The sequence below is a fragment of the Pan troglodytes genome, chromosome 2 (assembly GCF_028858775.2).
Source record: "Pan troglodytes isolate AG18354 chromosome 2, NHGRI_mPanTro3-v2.0_pri, whole genome shotgun sequence".
In the NCBI taxonomy this organism is placed as follows: Eukaryota; Metazoa; Chordata; class Mammalia; order Primates; family Hominidae; genus Pan; species Pan troglodytes.
This window is the reverse complement of record NC_086015.1, coordinates 171,045,509-171,064,480: the sequence shown is the minus strand read 5'-3', so window position 1 is coordinate 171,064,480 and position 18,972 is coordinate 171,045,509. Positions and strand designations below refer to the sequence as shown.

The window sequence follows — 18,972 nt, the reverse complement described above, 5'->3', positions numbered from 1 at the left end:
GCTGCTGCATGTTTTTATGTATTTCTGTGTAAGGTTGTCAGAGTGGTGCAGCTGTGTGACAGTTGTTTCTTCCTAAAGGAAGAGCGAATATTTGTGTCTTGCCCTGTAATTTTTCCTTTTTTTAATTCTGATGGGCCAATTGGTTAATGTATTGTTCAATAAATATTTTTTGATGCTAGCATGCTTCATTGCATTTTATTCAAAAATATATATTTTACCACATTATATGTCAGGCATTCTGTTAAACACTGGGGATAGAAAGTTGAATAAAACATGATAATTGTGCTTGAAAAACTAATTTTCTGTAATTTGGTAGGTAGACGTTTGAATAACTCACCTTAAGCCAGAGGGATGGCTAGAATAATTATGTATGAAGGGAAGGGGGAAAAGGCATGTATGATTCCAGTTAGATGGCTTAGAGAGAATGTCTTAGAAGTGGTGAGTTCAGGAAGAAAGAAAAATGTATCTTGCAGACAAAGGAAATTCCAGAAAGAAAGGAAAGGAAATCGCAGAATAGAGACAGAATTTGCATTCAGCAGGAGAAAGGAAGGAGTGCCATTTTGGCTTTAATGGTCATTATCTTTTCTACTCATCTTCTCCTCCTTTTTAATCTTCCTTCCTCCAATCCAACTTCTTTCTTTTTTACTCTTTGAGTTGGAAATGAGAGTGTCAACTTTTCATTTCTCCTCTCACAATTACAAGGGTAGGGATAAACAGCTAATACACTTATTTTGAAACGTTGAGTATCAAATAAAATATGTTCTATAAAATTATCATCAGGTAAAGAGTTAATTAAAAATAATTACCAAGGATGATATTCCAGAATCCAAACGTGGGTGGAATGTTCTTCTCCTTGATGGAGCTGACCCAGTGTGGGTCTCACTTGGATCAGAGTAGTATGATGAATTAGATGGACAAATCTCTTGACTACTTGTGTTTTGACCTGTGGAGCTGAGTAAAAGAAAACTCTTAAAGTGTTCATATATGTGTTTTAAAGCTTTTTAATGTAAATATCCTTGTTTAAAACGACAACAGACTGGGCACAGTGGCTCACACCTGTAATCCCAGCACTTTGGGAGGCCGAGGCCGGGGGATCACTGGAGGTCAGAAGTTCGACACCAGCCTGGCCAACATGGTGAAACCCCGTCTCTACTAAAAGCATAAAAATGTGCTGGGTGTGGTGGTGTGTGTGCCTGTAATCACAGCTACTTGGGAGGCTGAGGCAGGAGAATCTCTTGAACCCGAAAGGCAGAGGTTGCAGTGAGCTGAGATAATGCCACTGCACTCCAGCCTGGGCAACAGAGACTCCGTCTAAAAGAAAAAAAAAAGAAAAACACCAAAAAAAAAACACAACTAACAACAAATTATAAGCATAAAGTTTTCCCCTAAAAGAAAGATAATACCGTAGATTTTAGAAGGATTTTTACCTCTTTTCATAGTTCTAAGCAAATTTTTATGCCTAATGGTCTCTTAAGACAAATTCTCCTCAAAGGTAAGGGTGGCTGCATAGACTGTGTGTCTTAGAAAAAGGCATCTAATAGTATACATGAAAACACACACACACACACATGCTTATAAGATACCAAGGAGTACAGGCCTCATGTTGATGTTGGAACATCATTCCTAGTAGAGCTACAGCTGCAGATCTGGCACTTACAGCCATCCTTAAAATCTCTGCATGATTCTGGAACTTAAATTTTCCCGAGATTTTCCCCAAGCCTATTATATTTCCTCAGATTAGTGGCAAATGACTTAAAAAGTCAGATTCTTTAATCAATTTTACTCACTTTGGAATGGCACTCAACCCTTTCACGTAACAACAGTCCAATTCTCCTTGTATTCCTATATTTACACCACTGAGATGTAAAATATATTTTATACTAATTCTCTGGTTTATTATTCATTGTTATTCTTACACTTTTCCCTTTCTCCTTAGAAATAGTGATAAGTTTCTTTTTCTGTAATTGATGCTGTACGTTATGTTAAGCCAATAATTTTAAAATATTTTAATCTAAATTTTTTGTGTGTGTGAAGTAAAACTAGAAATGACATCTTTCTATAGATACGGTCTCTTTTTTTCTCTTGGTAGATTATTTTTCAGTCTCCAAGAATCTTAAGAGAAAGTATTCTATATTTTCAGCACATTTATTATGACTCTAATAGTAATTTCACTGATAGGAAACTACACACTTCTTGTTTATTAAGGTTGCCTTCATGAAGTACAATGTAGAAACATCTTTCATTTTTCACTTATTAACTGAGCTAGTACAGTAGAAGAGCACAATAATTATATTCTAAAATAGCATCGTTCTTTAAAAAGTTTCATATTCTAAAATATCATTACTGTGCCATTAAATTTTTTTAAAAATGACCTATGATCAAGAAGAAAATTATTTCTCTGCCACTAAATTCAAAAGTCAAGAATTTGGTCTTAATTATGTAAAAAAATCAAAACATATATGCATCTCATTTCTGTCTCACTTGAGCAATTCTTTAACAGTTTGGATATTATTTCTTGAAATTATCAAAAAGCATCGTGTCATAAAAACAAATTAACAAACATTAGAGAAACAAACTCAAAATTTCTGAATTTTATTATTCCTAAAGCAGATAAATCCTGCCATCTAAACCTGGAGTTTTAGCCAGTAATTATGAGAAAAAATTGAGGGGAAAGAGAATATTATATCAGAGGATTAACAGGAGTGAAAGTTTAACTGACTTTTGGGTTCATTTGTCTTTACTAAAATATGCTAGCCATTTTATGCCAGAATAAAATAAGAAAAATAAGGACAATGAATATGGATAAATCTTTCTTCAGTGACTTGTGTCTTGTGATTACAAACTCCAACGATGGTTACACAATGAGGGGTTGGGTTAATAGAATAACCTGGAAGTCTCCCTCTAAAGTATGAGACATGGTTTTATCTTGCTTATATAATCTCCTTAAAGTAGGACACAAGGAAAATAAAGTTCACATAATTACAAGATCTGATAAGAAAGACCCAGTTGATTGGGTTTTTGTTGTACCTTCTTGTGTAGTTTTGCAAGACTAAGCCTAACAACCTCAAGGTGAAATTAAGTTTTAAAGTAGAAGTGAAAATTATCTCATCATCTTAGTTTACATTAGATTTCTTTCTGGTTTAAACTAGAACTCTTTATGGCATCATCCCGGTAATGACCAGGCATTTATTAATAATAGAAGGTAATTAAAACTTTAGTAATACAAGTAAGTAGGCAGCTAACACCCTTACCATCTTTCTCTCTCTGTCTCTTCCTCTCCTTCCTTCCCTCTCTCCCTCTCTCTCTTTCTTCTCTCTCTCTCTCTCAATGCATTTCATTTTTTTCAGAATGGACAGAAAAATGAATTGAAGAATGGTTGTGTTTCAGCTAAGAAAATTCCAATCAATAGACGACTAGTCGGATTGTCTTTGAGTGTGAAATCTGCTTGTCGGCCCCAAAGTCTGGATCCTTTTCTCTCATTCTTGTATTACTCCAGACACCACATCAGGGTACAGTGATAAAGGGCAGTGTGCTGGGAGGAGCTTGTGTTAAAAACCTCCGGGACATTCTCAGAATCTTAGTTCTGTCACTTCTGTTATAAATTCCATATGGGATTTTTCTTCAGTCTGCTCCTTTGGAGAAATCTCAGCAAAACAAGATCATTTCTGATCATTTAGTTTTAAAAATAAAACAAAACACATGGTACCTTCCAGGTTATATAACTCACTCAAACTTCTCCATCTACAACTGCCTTAATGTGCACATCATTGAAGTCAAAATGGCAAGAACTGCAAGTCCTAGGAGTTTGAAAACCAGTGACTACTATGACCCTCGTCAAGGCATTTAGCATAATCTCTGCTCTTCAGTTCTGTATCTTTAATATTCAGATGATAATGTGGACTGTGCCTCAGGGATAAGGTGTTTTGTTTTGTAATATTACTGCTATAATGACAAGTGCTGCTATTACTAAAATTATACTTTTACAGTTTACATTTATTGACATTTGCTATGTGGTAGGCATTATACTAAGAGATTTACATGAATTAACACATTTAATCATTCCAATCACCTAGTGAAATGAATAACATTATTTCAACTTTAAAGATGAGGAAATTTAGGCACAGAGAGAGAGGGTAACTTGCTCAAGTTACATTAGTAAATGACCAGTGATCTTAACTGCTAGAATTCATGCAAGATGCAGATAAACTACTGTCACTTCTTAAATTACTGAAGAGATCTATCACAATTAGGGTGCAGTTGTTATTAAGAAAAATCATTAATATTGATTTTTCTTATTTTAATTACTTCACTTAAACACATATAATTGTACTAGTTAATAGAACATGTAAATTCAAGCAGTTATTATTTATTGAAAACAAAAGTTAAGCCTTCAGTAGTAGAACCTATGAGAACGCCATTCCAGATAACATCAAACTTTTTTTAAATGCTCCCATCTCCCCTTCCCAAAAGAAAATAAAACCAGACAAATGCAGTTTAGTTGGTATATTGGTTTACTTATTTTTAATCTTTCTGCCTGCAGTGAACAAACAGTTATCATAAATTACAAATCTAAACCTTTATGAAAGAGGAATTAATTTTATTAATGTTCCAATATAAAGCTGCCATGGAGAAGGTACCATGGCTAAAACTGTACAGCATTTGTCAACCATGATTTATAGTGTCTTTAAAATAGCTGGCGTTATCTGAATTGGCCATCTAGTCTTGGTTGAAAAAAGGTGTAGAATGGATAACAAAAAGGATCAGGTGAGCTGAGACTGCTGGATGAACAACAATAATATAATGTATCAATTCATGAGCCCTTTCAGCAGAAGATTGCAATGTTCTTTACAATCACAACTTTATAAGCCTCATACATTGTCTGCAGCAACGGTTGCTATCTGTTTAATTAAAATGCCAAGTTGGTGATTATGTAACTTTGTAAGGCGAGTGAAGGAGGAAGTGACAGATGGCCCACTTTCTAAGGTGAAGTTGAGCTCTTAGGTTGCATAAAGATATGTTGAGCACACATCATACACAGGCCATGGCTCCTTTAAGACATGTAGGGTTGTCAAAATAGTATAGCATGTGACTCGGTTTCTAAATGTTCCATTTATGTTCATTGCTTCAACATGAGGGCTTTGTATTTAGAAGGAAGTAAAGCATGTTCAACTTTATTTTTCAGTTAGCAAAGGGCACTCTTTCCAATCTCTCAGCCTCCTTCTCCTTCTAAAAAAATATTGAGCTGGAGTCTCAAATTCAGTGGGATCTCACCAAAGCCAGGTACTTCTGAGGCATGGGCTAGAATAGAATTACTATGAACTCTATAGCATTAAATTTGGATGAAAGGAAATGTGAATTCAGCCTCTTTGATTTCTCAGACCATTTTTAAAAATATTTAAAACCCAGAATTTCTGTCCTCTCTATGCTTGTGTTTTGTTTGTAAAATGGGTCATGATTGTACTCTTTACATGCCAGACATGGTAATGAGATAATTGAAAGAATTCTCAATGGAGTTATCATAAAGTCAGGAAGAAATTTGATATTATAAGTTGTTAATTTCTACACTGGCAAATTTGCTAGATTTTTTAATTTGAAGATTATTACTATATACTGATAGCTTTAAATTAAGTTGCTGGAAGTAAACATGTAAATTGAGTAAATAATTATTTATCAGTGAACTATTCTGAAAAGCTAGGTGTTTTAGAGATATTCCAAAAATATTTCACTTATCCCAAAGCCTAGAATTTCAACGGATGTGTCCTAAATGATTTAGATTGTTGATTCTAAAAGCATACAATAATAAATTTCAATTTTGAAAAATTCACAATTGCAATTGCTTTTTCTCTACCTCAGTCTGAATGAGTCAGATTTTATGTGACCCAATTTTTATTCTCATAAACTTTGCAGGTCTCTATTATTTTAGCCCCATAAATATTCTTATAAACATTTATAGGCCACCAAACTAAGGTACAACAAAAGTAAAAGAACAAACACCTATAATACTTCTCTAGAGGTAAAACTTGTAAACTCCAATAGCTACTAGTGGGTTCACTGACATTTATAGAAGCAAAAGATATATTCAAATAACAGAACCAATGAAGATAGGCTGAACTATCTCTATGTTCCCTCTATGAAATTATATTTAGAAACTTTTAGAGCTTTATTGTAACAACATTTATAGCTGCAGCTTAGGTGGTTTTCAATACTTGATGAATATCTACTATTCCCAATGTTGTTACAGCTTTGCAAATTTAACCACATACAGCACTATGAGCTAGAAGAATATAGATACTAAAAGAAAATATGGGATTGAGGTAGATCTTGCTAGCAGAAATAAAACTATAAAATGCCAAATGAAACTGACAGTGTTTTAGGAAGGTGGGATGAATAAGATTCTTGTTTCATGATGTGCAGAAATGTGATTGAAGAAATACTGTCATCAAAGAAACTTTTCTTTTCTCCTTCCCTCCTTCTGTCCCTCCCTCCCTCCCTTCCTTCCTTCATTCCTCCCTCCCTTCCTTCCTCCCTGCCTCCCTCCCCTCCCTCTCTCCTTCCCTCCTTCCCTCCTTCATTCCTTCCTTCGTCCCCTCCCCTCCCTCCTCCCCTCCCCCTCCCCTCCCTCCTCCCCTCCCCCTCCCCTCCCTCCTCTCCTCCCCTCCTATCCCCTCCTTCCTCCCTCCCTCCCTCCTTCCTTCCTTCCTTCCTTCCTTCCTTCCTTCCTTCCTTCCTTCCTTCCTTTTGCCTTTCACAATTTGAAGATTAAAGTTTAAGTTGTATCCTGGGTGTAGGCTGGGTGTGGTGGCTCACCCCTGTAATCCCAGCACTTTGGGAGGCTGAGGTGGGTGGATTGTCTGAACTCACGAGGTCAAGAACTGCCTGACAACATGGTGAAACCCCGTCTCTACTAAAAATACAAAAATTATCCAGGTGCAGTGGTGCAGGCCTGTTGTCCAAGTTACTCAGGAGGCTGAGGCATGAGAATCTCTTGAACCTGGGAGACAGAGGTTGCAGTGAGCCGAGATTGCACCACTGCACTCCAGCCTGAGCAATAGAGTGAGACTGTGTATCCAAAAATAAAAAATAAAATTAAATAAATAAATAAAAATAAGTCGTATCCTGGGTATCACTCTTTTAGGCTATCTCTAAAATCATTTTATAAAGATTTACTAGTTGAAAAATAATGCTGATAGTAAAGATCATTTTATATTGAACAAATAAACCTTTTGTTATAGTGTACTAAAAGAGTTTTATTAAGTAGAGAAAAAATGAAGTTTACAATTCTGCACGGAACTACTACCCATTTTAAACTATTGTTTTGTATGCTAATTTCTCGAAATTAATACACATTTAATTTTCAATGTTAAAATCAAGTATCTTGACACTGTTTGAGATATACAGAATTGGCTAAACAATAGAATTTCTATCACTCCTTTGATATTCTAATCCCTTACCTAAACACAATTCATATCTTAATTATAGGTAGTAAATGGAAGCTATAAATAAGTTTTGTACACTTTTATGAAACCACGATGTACTTAGTCTTGAAAATTGAAGATGCAAATATCAGTTTTTAAAAAGTGAGAGCCAGGTTATATACTAATATAAAATATAAAAACAAAAAAATTTTCAAGAAGCCTGCAAACCTCCAACTGTATATTGTTTAATTATCAGCATGTTTGAGAAACACTTATGAGACAGCTGTGAAATTTAGGAGTGAGGAAACAAACATTGGGTTTGGGCCTCTATTTAATCTAATTTGTGGCTTTAATGAGCTGGTATAAGTCATGTTTTTATGATAGTAATTTCTTTTAAACTGAAACAGTAATAGATATTGCCTATTTTTTTCATGAAAATCACAAATGCTTTCTTGAAGAGTCCTATGTCTCTTAGACATACCATTACTAAAGGAGTAAGCCCACCTCTCTCCATCACAACAATGATCACAGAAACTGCATTGCATTTGTAACCAGGTATTAGGGGAGACGGTGGCATTTGAGTTTGCTTCTCTCTTAAGGCAACCATAATCAGTAATGTAGGCTGCATGACTTTATGTCTCTAAAGGAAATTTAATCTGGTAACACTATCTACGTTTGTTTGGCTTTTTTCTCTAGCTCAACTAATGATGAAGTTTACTTTTAATTTAATTTTCTTACCTTTCAGACATGTCTTGCAGGTGCAAAAAGTCCTCTTGCCTTCATAAAGCTATTTTTCTGAAGACATTTTTCATCATTTTCCCTGGAGGGGATATGAGAGCTGTCCACCAAGAATCTGCAGCCTCTTTTGGGGGTCTTCCACGGATTCACTGTGACCAAGGAAACAAGCTGTTACCTAGCAACACGGCCCTTCAGGAGGTATTGTTACCAATCTCTTAGAGCTCATCAAAGGAATTCCTGTGCTCCTGGAGCAGCTTTAACAGGGATCATTGTTTCTAGGGAGTTGTCTAAACTGTGATATAACTGAACCTCAACTACAGAAACATCAATGTTAGCAGAGGGGATAAATGTCCATAGCATCCCTGGAAGGTTCGCTGTCTTCGGGTTCCATTATTTTTTGAATTGTTTGCACTGGCTTGGGTTTCTTGAAGTTATACTTGTGCAGTATATCCCCCAGTATTTGGTTTCTTGCTTCTCTTCTGTAGAAAAAGAAGCAAAATGGAAGATATCCAATTTTTGCTTGAAGTTTGCTCAAATAAAACTCCTGTGATTTGAAGACTGGGAATTCTGCCTTGTTCATAACAAGAAATAAATAATAGATATTTATTTCAAAGCAAATTTTTTATAACTTTTCAGAAAAAAAAGGAGTATATGTATACTTACTTATTGATCCAACTATCCTGCTCTGAGTGTCTGCTGTGTACATAGATAGCACTGTGAATTTTTAACTTCATGAGCTGATAAAACGAATGTCCTCTAAACTTGAAAGTTGTATGTCTCCTTTCCCAAAAATAGAAGAATGTAGCTGTGTTTTTGTGTACTAAGAAATTGCTGTCTGCCAAAATCATAGTAAACTCTCCCATAGTCTTTACTGCTTCAGAGACTGGTCTCAAACTCCTGACCTCATGTAATCCACCTGCCTCGGCCTCTCAAAGTGCTGGGATTATAGGTGTGAGCCACCATGCCTGGCCTAAGTTAGTATAATTTTTAAAAATTTTCAAATGCCTAAAATATTACATCTAAACTTTCTGGATACTTTTCCCATGATAGGGACAGAGATGACAAATGTTAGACATTTTCCTTTCTTTTCTTCTCTCTCTCTCTCTCTCTCTCGTGTGTGTGTGTGTGTGTGTGTGTGTGTGTGTGTGCGCCTATAAACCACAGAACCAATGTCATACATTTTCTTTACTCTTATCTTTTTTAAGCATCCTGGGAACTTTCCCAAGTCCAAAAATTCTAGGCCAAGATTATCCAAAAATGAATAAAACACAACTAAACTTACCTTTTTAGCTTTATAACTCACAACAATTGATCCAGACTCCTAACTGCTTTAGGCAAAAGCTATGTAATACTCCAGCAACTCAACTCTGACTTTGCTTAGAATTATCTTGGGTGCTTTTAAAAAAATCCAGTGTCCAGGCCCTTCCTCAACTAAACAAATAATATCTGAAAGTGGGTGGGGCCCAGGCATTCATATTTTAAAATGTTCCTATTATGCACTCTCAACTCCTCACTTACCTGTACCTGCTTCTGTGAAGCAAAATGTGGTTCAAGAAAAACACACCATTAGGCCGGGCGCAGTGGCTCATGCCTGTAATCCTAGCACTTTGGGAGGCCGAGGCGGGTGCATCACTTGAGGTCAGGAGATCGAGACGATCCTGGCCAACATGGTGAAACCCCGTCTCTACTAAAAATACAAAACTTAGCTGGACATGGTGGCAGGTGCTTGTAGTCCCAGCTACTCGGGAGGCTGAGGCAGGAGAATTGCTTGAACCAGGGAGTCAGTGATTGCAGTGAGCCGAGATTGTGCCACTGCACTCCAGCCTGGTGACAGAGAAAGACTCTGTCTCAAAAAAAAAAAAGAAAGAAAGAAAAAGAAAAAAAGAAAAACGCACCATTATGCTGACTGGTCTCACTCCAAAATGTATAACCACTCATCTCAAGGTGTTGTCTGGCAGTCACACTAAATTCTCAGAACCATTCTCCAACCTGCCCCATCCCACCCAGTCTAGTAGATGATTTTCAGTTGTTCTTCCTTTTTTTTCTAATTTCCCTTATTTCTGCCTCCAACCTACTCTTGCCTAAAAATTGAGAAAAGGATTTCCACAGGGTACTATCATGCAGGTATCCACCTACTCACCTCTACCTGCCCACTTACTCTACTTTCCCCTCTAATAAGTAGGCCTTATCAGTGCTTCCATCTTCATTTGTGGACTGGAGTCTGTCACTTCATCTCTACTTAAAGTCATTAAACCAAAAAGTCTCTTCCTTCTCCATCATTAATATCTCTTCTTTACTGCATCATTCCCACAGCATATAAGCCTGCTGTAACTTTCCCATTGAAAACAAAAACAAAAGATACCTTCTCTTGTCCCGCTTCTCCTTTCAGCTTTCATCCCAATAGATTGCTTTCATGTCTTACAGCATATGAGAAAAGCATTAAAAGTGCTGTCTATGTTTGCTGCCTCCAATTCTTCTCTTCTGAGTCTCTCTTGAACTCACTCAAATATCTTCAGTTCATTGCTCCACTGAAATTACAGTTGGCAAGGTCATTAATGATTTTCAGGTTACTAAATTCAACGGTCAATTCCTAGTCCTTATATCTTTTACTTGAAAAGTATGGTTACTCTCTCCTTTCAGCACTCTCTTCATTTGGCTTCTAGGACTCTACACCTCACCAGCTGTCTTTTTACTTCATAGTCCCTTTTGCTGTTCCCTGCTCATCCCCCACCAGCTCCTAACCTCAGTATGCCCAGAGCTCAGCCTCTAAACATCTTTCTCTCTCAACTCAGCCTTATTTGGATAATGATCTTATGCAGTCTCATGGCCTTAAAAACCATCTATATGCTAATGACTCCAAAATTTATAACTCCATCCTAGATTTCTCTCTCTCTTGAATCTCAGACTCATATATTCACCTGCCTACTTGAAATTCCTCTTATATGTCTTAGATGCATCTCAATCTTAATCTTCCAGAAATATACCTTTAAACCTCCTGTCCAAATCAGCTGCTTTCATATCTTCTGTCTATTCAAGCCAAAAATCTTGGAATTATCCTCAACTACTCTCTTTCTTTCAAATCCCACATCCAATCCCTCATGAAATCCTATGAGCTCTACTTTCAAAACGTATTCAGAATCTGATCACCTTCCTTCCCTTCATGGCTAGCCTGTTATGAGACCCCTACATTTATTAGTATCATTACAGCTGCTGCTTTACTGGTCTTCTGCTTCAGGATACCACCCTACAGCCTATACTCCATAGCACTCACAGCGATTCTGTTAAAAGCAAGTCACTCTTCTGATTAAAATGCTTCAATGGTACCCCATCACACAAAGAAAGAACAGTATCCATACAATGGACTACAAAGCAACAATGTGTCTGATTTTTTAAAAAAATAATATCTATCTCAAAATTGTAAGTTACTTTTGAAACAACCACAAAACAATCAAGGTTTAAATTGACTAAAGTTCTTGCACAACTTCCAAATTGACTAATATCAGTTAAGAAAAGCTAAGCAGTTGGTACATGTTGTTAGACAATTAAAAATACTTTTTTTTGTTTCTCTTAGGTCTTAGGATCTGTTAAAATAAGGAATTTGGAACATGAGCTGTTAAAAAATAAAGGCTACCATTTACAAATACCTCTTGCAGAGTATGTTCTTAATATTGTGCAATCAAATCAAAATATGGAACTTGTGGACGTGACCTACCTAGCAGTCTCCTAATATTATACTTCCTTCAAAAATGATACAAAACAAAAAAGAAAGGAAAGTATATCTACAGAAAAACCAAGCACTCAGTAGATCTTGAGAACAGAGACTAGTAAAACTTCAAAATAACCATGAATTTAAACGTTTGGTATGTCTCGCATGCACCAGCTTCAGCCTTATCCCACAGTAAGACTAGGGCAAACCAAGGAAAACTGTGGGGAGGACAGGAAAGGAAAGAGGCCTAAAGTCGATCTAAAACTATCAGAAAGTACCATGAAAGTGTTCAGGCAAATCAGAGCATGAGCTACAGGGAAGAGACTTCAAAGTATGCAAGATGTGAAAGCACAGGCTTGATATAAAGGGGCCTTTTTTGAGACACAGCTTTTGGGAGAGAATAAAGTCAAAAAAAAATAGTGAGACATACCCTTTGGCAACTAGGAGGTTTTGATGGTTAATTTTAGGTGTCAACTTGACTGGATTAAGGAATATTTTGACAACTGGTAATGCCTTACTTCTGGGTGTGTCTGTAAGGGTGTTTCCTGAGAAGATTGTCGTGTGAGTTGGTAAAGTGGGGAAGATCCACCCTCAATATGACGGGCACCATCTAATCAGCTGGGGTCCCAGATAGAACACAAATGCTGAGGAAAGGCAAATTCTGTCTGGCTTTAAGTGGGTACACTCTTCTGCCCTTGGACATCAGAACTCCACTTTGGATTCCAGGACTTACACCAGTGATTTCCTGGGTTTTCAGGTCTTGGGCCTGGACAGTTACACTATTGGCCTCCCTGATTATGAGGCTTTTAGACTTGAACTGAGCCAGGCTACCTCCGTCCCCATGTCTCCAGTTTGCTGGTGGCTAGTTGTGGGACTTCTTAGCTTCCATACTTTCTTAAGCCAATTCCCCTAACACATCACCTCTTAGGTATCTATATCTGCTTATGTATATGTACATATCCTACTGATTCTGTCTCTGGAGAGCCCTGCCTAATGCAGAGGTGAAGAGGAAAAGAAGAGAAAGGAAAATCTTGAGGTCTTATAAGGCAAAATAGAAAAAACTATGTTAGAGGACTCACAAACCCTCCTGTGTTAGGCAGGATAATGGCTCCCCAAAGATGTCCACATCTTAATACCTGGAAACTGTGACTGTGTTACCCTGCACAGCAAATGAGAAGTAAGGTAGCCAACGGAATTAAAGTTGCTAGCCAGCTGACTTTAAAACACGAAGATTTTCCTGAATTTTCCAGGTGGGCCCAGTGTAATCACAAGTGTCCTTAAATGTGTAAAAGGGAGAAAGAAGAGTCAGTGTCAGAGTGATGTAATGGAGGAAAACTCAATTGGTCATTGCTAACTTTAAGAGGGAAGGATGCCATGAGCCAAGGAATGCAGGAAACCTCTAGAAGCTGGAAAAGGCAAGAAAATGCCTTTCTTCTGAGCCCCCGGACCCTCTCAACACTTCAGAGTTATGCTTTTATGAGCTTTGTAAATGGGCTTCTGCATAAGGGTTAGATTGACAATAGCCTGTTAGTCATCAGCAATTCCCATGGAAATGGAAACCAACGGTTGAGGGTCGGGGAAGGGAAGATTCAGAACATGGCATCAAAAAAGGGCAGATTCATTTGTAGAATAGGGTGGTGAGAAGCACGGGGCACTGGGAAAGTGAAGCGCGCATGAAGAGGCTATGAGATGGTGCTCAATAATGAGTACCTACAAAGCAAGGTTACAGGGGTGGCCTTAAATACCTCTAGCAAAATCTTAAACACATATAATATATAATTTTCTAAACTTTCCAATTTTTCTGTGATCACTATATGCTGCTTTTGTAGTCTGTTTGAAATAAAGTAGTTTTACAGAGCAGTGGCAAATCTAGTTTTATGCCAAGCAGACTAATTAGACAACAGCTTTGGTTTGGGGGGCAGGTGCCAGGTGCTCTGAAATGTTCAACTTCATGTTTCTCCCAATTCCAAGTCTCAGTCTGTTTTGAGATCCTGATAGTAGTAAAATGATTCTTACTTATCCTGACTGGACAGATGGTAGTGAAGGTGCTATGTAAGAAACCAAATATTATTGTTCCTGGGACTAAGATTTTACCATCAACTTAATATGCATTTTCTGAGTAACTACGAGGTACCAGACATCATATTGGGTCTTGAGAACAGAGTGGAGAACACACAGAAGCAACCTCTATCTTCCTGGCACTGTGTACAGATCAGGCATCTAATGCTAACTTACATCAAATTCACAACTAATTGATTAAAGCTGTTATGTCTATTATGATATAGGTATACTGGGTGTTTATTTAAGAGCTTATTGTAGGAAAAGGGCCTAATCTAATTTAGATGTTTAAGAAATGACTTCTCCAAACAAATGACTAGTTAATTCATTTTCTTCTACTCTTTCTTCACATTGGTCATTACCTACTACCAAGTAACTGACAGCCATAGTAGATTCCCTGTCTATATTGTTCACCACTTGGTATCTCTCGTGTCAAACACAGAGTCTGGTATAACATAAGAATGAATGAAGTATTAGTTAAATAAGTGCGTAAAAGTACAAATATCTAAAGTCATCCTGCTGACATGGAAGATGGAAACAGTTCACAGCTGAGAAATGATTCTTTTTTTTTTTTTTCTTTTTTTGAGATGGAGTTTCACTCTTGTTGCCCAGGCTGGAGTGCAATGGCACGATCTTGGCTCACGGCAACCTCTGCCTCCCAAGTTCAAGCGATTCTCCTGCCTCAGCCTCCTGAGTAGCTGGGATTACAGGCATGTGTCACCACGCCTGGCTAATTTTGTATTTTTTAATAGAGACGGGGTTTCTCCATGTTGGTTAGGCTAGTCTCGGTCTCCCAACCTCAGGTGATCTGCCCGCCTTGGCCTCCCAAAGTGCTGGGATTACAGGCATGAGCCACTGCACCTGGCAGGAGAAATGATTCTTAAGCTGGAGAACACTTCACAGAGTTAACTATTGGGAAACGTTTGTGTGTTTATGTATGAATTGTTTATGGAAAACATTTCAAGAGGTTTCTTTCAGTGGAAATTTATTTCAGTTCCCTCTTGACCTGGCAGCTTCAGAAGAAGAAGTGAGATTTTCCTGTAACAGTATGAAGAATAACTGGTTGGGAAACAAGACACAAACTGAGAAAAATTCCATGGTATGTTCGTAACATAGATGTATGGATCCTGCCTTATATTCCAATCTTCAGGGAGAAAATACAAGGAAAAAGCTTTTATTTTCTTCTTGGAAGATTAAATTGGAGATAAATTAAAGTTTTTCCCTTTTTTCCCCCAGGGTATGAATAGTTATGTTCTTGGTCTAACAGAGTTTTGAGTACCTGGCCCAAGGCCTGGCACATAATAGCCATTCAGTGGTAGAGTGAAACCAATGAAGCAGAAATGCTTGGGGAGATTGACTTTTCTAATCAGAGGAGAAGATCTTACCTCCAAGGGTAAACAGGCAGGCTAAGGGCTTTAGCAGCAGTCATTAAAAAGCAGGCTAAGGAAGGACTACACCTACTAGAAAAAAAAAAGAAATTTCTATTAGTTTGAGGTTTCAAATCCCCCCAAACCAAGATCAGTATCATGGTAAAGGCTAGGTTGGGGCCCTGGACAGAGTATGAGAATGTGCAGGTGGCATCCCTGAGGATTCAGAGCTTCAGTGGACCATGAGTGTTCCAGCTGCATAACTCACTGAATTGTCTTGCCAGTTTCTACACTGGCTTGACTGGGCATAATTCAAAAAGGAAAAGCTCATATTCATTCCATTCTTCTGGAGATCTGTGATAGCATTTAATAACACCCGAATGGGAAGTCTTCCACATATAGTTACGATATTTCTTCATGTAATTGCTAAAAGATACAGGGTCTAATTGTTCTGTAATACTCATACCCATTTTATCTAGATGTTCAGTGGATCTATAAATCTCCCCCTGGTATTCATCATAGTAACTATAGCAAAACCTTCAGGTCATTAAAAAATGCCTTATAGTTTAGGCAGTAGAAGGAAGGCTGGCATCAAAATATTTTGATCAAAAAAGATGAAAATGTAAAGGTTCAGTTGCAGCAGACAGCTTTTGGAAAGTAACTGGTAAAGCATTTACCATATCCTAAATTTGCACTCTGCAAACTTGTGCACATATATTCCGCTTTCAGAATAGTTTTGCAAATTGTACACAAACAAACAAAAAAGGTGGAAGATTTTTAATAAAGAAATTGCATTTATAGATGATCTGTATTAGAATATAATAGATTTCCAGTTATAGTCAATTACTACCCATGTTGTACAACAGATGCCTTCTATTTTAGTTGCTAATAAAGGGCTACACAACTCAAAAAAAAAAAAAAAAGCAGGCTAGGAGAAATCAAAACTTAAACTGGAAGAAATTGTTAGGTAATCATAAATTGTTAATAAGTAAATATTGTTACTAGGTAATTGATACCAGGTTATAACAACTGATGGAAAGTATGAGGTGGACCAAGTGCTTATCATTTTACATTTTTAAAATATCCTTTCTTTATATGAAATTTTCTAACATAAATAATTATATATACATATATTTGCATGTGCATGTTTATATATGTATGTATAAAATATAGTCACAGATTTTTCAAGATTTAACTCAATTAACTTATTACAAATTCACTGTAGAAAAGCAGTAGTTTCCAATTTGAGTATTTTATAAATATGCAAAATTTTAGAAAATCAATTGACATCAAATTTACAGTTTCTTATTTTCCAAATAAGGTCACTAAAACAATAGAAATATTATATATTTCATCATCCACTTCTAAAATGAAAAGATATATTAGTTAATCCAAATACAAAAAAACCCACTGTTAAAATAAAGGCTAATCGTTTAAAGTAGCACAATGTCTCATCATGAAACTCGACTATGTTTTCTTTGTGTTCCTTGTTTTCCCTTGGTTTTGCCAATGCTAACTTGTGGAACAGCCTGTGGGGCTTTGGGAGTCACCACTCTGGAGCCCATTCTAGAAAAGAAACAGGCTGCTGAAGTAGCAACGTTCTATTTATTTAGCAGATTTATCATCCTTGAAACCCACAGAGGGCAAAAAGGCACATCATACTAATGTAACTCATGTGTTGTGGTATGATAACATCATGTGTACACAAAGGATTTATGTGAGATAGGAAAAACAGTTTTCTTGCTTTCAGATAAGTAATGGCATAAATTAACAACAGGTCTACTGTGAAGACTTAAAATGTGAATACAGAATGGTTTTGTTAAAAGGTGCTGGAGAATAAACTAAAGGATTTTTAGGGTTGCCCAAATCTGATGTTACAGCACTGCTGATTCTTGGAATATTAAAATTTTTCTTATACAGATATAATCTTGTTGAGCCTAACATAAGCTAATTGATACATTCTAAAGATTTTGCTGTCTACAGTGGAAATGGCAACTAGCCAAATGCCAACAAAACTCACTTTTTAAATTTTTTATTTGCAAAAAATATGATGCAATATTTGCTAAGGGTTTCATTTTGTTTTGCCAAAGGCTGTTTAAATCTCTGATGCTTCCCAGCCTTCTTTACAGGAAGGGAGCTTAATAAATGTTCAACATGTAGTGAAGCTGCTCTCTATTCTATACTTCTCTGTTGTTTTGTTTTGTTTTGTTTTGTTTTTTGTTTTGTTTTTTGAGACAGACTCTCTCTCTGTCGCCAGGCTGGAGTGCAGTGGCACGATCTTGGCTCACTGCAACCTCCACCTCCTGGGTTCAAGCGATTCTCCTGCCTCAGTCTCCTGAGTAGCTGGTACTACAGGCGCGTGCCACCATGCCCAGCTAATTTTTTTTGTATTTTTAGTAGAGACAAGGTTTCACCATGTTGGCCAGGCTGGTCTCAATCTGTTGACCTTGTGATCTGCCTGCCTCAGCCTCCCAAAGTGCTGGGATTACAGATGTGAGCCACCACACCTGGCCTACTTTAGACTTCTTTTATTGCACTCTAGTTTGAATCTCCAAATTCTAGTCAATAATACTGATGTTTGCCTATATCACATCAACCTTCAAAAAACATTTATTCCTAGAAACTCATCATGTTTTTGTTACTTTCCTTTTTGAAGTCAGTTAACCTGTCATTACCAGAAAAATCACTGCTAAGTGCTTATTGATAATCCCTAACAATGAGACTCCATTTGTGACTTTATTGTGTTGGATGTTCTTCAGATTACCCACCTGCTTTATATTTTAATGTGAGCTATCTGGGCTGATAGAAATCAATCTAAAGGCAAACAAGTAATTTCACTGAATCTGAAATCATTTTAATTACCTGAAACTAACTGGCAGCTCTGAGAGAAATGAATAAAAAAGATTATTATGATAAATACTAAACAAAACCCCAAAATTGTATTTTAAATAATTTATTATTATTTTCTTCAGCGAATTACAAGGTTCACTGTTCACTCTATTTCCATTGGCAAAATTTGATAACATAAATAAGATAAAGGAGGCCAAAATACCGAATGGTCATTGCTCATTAAATTACAAGATAAATCAATTTTTATAAAGAGTTTTCATCTCAGTCTAAATAAAACTATGTTCAGGTTGATTAAAAATTCCATCACCATTCACAGGCCTTTTAGCATTTTAGCTTCTACTGTGTGTGCTAGGCACTGTGCTAAGTGGTAGAAATACAATAGTGAACAGGTCAGATTTATTCAAGGAAGAAATATGGTGAAGGTGAAAGAAAGAGTAGGAAATTATTAATTAGCATGAAAAGTGTTACAATAAAAGTAACTAGAATGGTATGGAATCCCTTAGAAGGGACACTTGATCAGCTGAGGTAGAAGAGAATCAGAGAAGGCTTTCAAGAACTGTTATCCAGTCTGACACCTGGAGGTTAAGTAGGAGTGAGAGAGGCAAAGAAAGGGAAACAGGAGAAAGGACGATACAGGCAAAAGGCAAAGGCTGGAGGTGAGAGAGAGCATTGCAGTTTGAGTACCTTTGGTAGTTTAGGGTGGCTAGGGCTTAGAATGAAAAAGAGAGTAACAGAGATGAGGCTGAAGACACAAGCAGAAATCTTTGAAGATTTTATATGTAGGGTGGCAATATAAGTTATCATCTGAACCAAGACCCTTTTGAGAGTTAAGGGGGTG

General features: G+C 36.9%; 1 protein-coding gene across 7 annotated transcripts in view; it reads right to left on the bottom strand.

Moving 5' to 3' along the window:
• The window catches only part of LOC743786 (uncharacterized), a 67,456-nt gene that overhangs the window by 28,054 nt on the left and 20,430 nt on the right, over positions 1-18,972 (bottom strand). For all 7 annotated transcript variants that reach the window (XR_010155863.1, XR_010155862.1, XR_010155864.1 and 4 more), the window contains exons 8-11: positions 15,303-15,377; positions 10,516-10,681; positions 8,154-8,302; positions 807-951 (exon numbers count right to left, since the gene is read on the bottom strand). Coding sequence is in view for 4 of the 7 variants with exons in the window: in XM_054682358.1 (XP_054538333.1) it covers positions 807-951; positions 8,154-8,164 (156 nt within the window). In the remaining 3 variants the exon portion in view is untranslated. The remainder of the gene's footprint in view (positions 1-806; positions 952-8,153; positions 8,303-10,515; positions 10,682-15,302; positions 15,378-18,972) is intronic.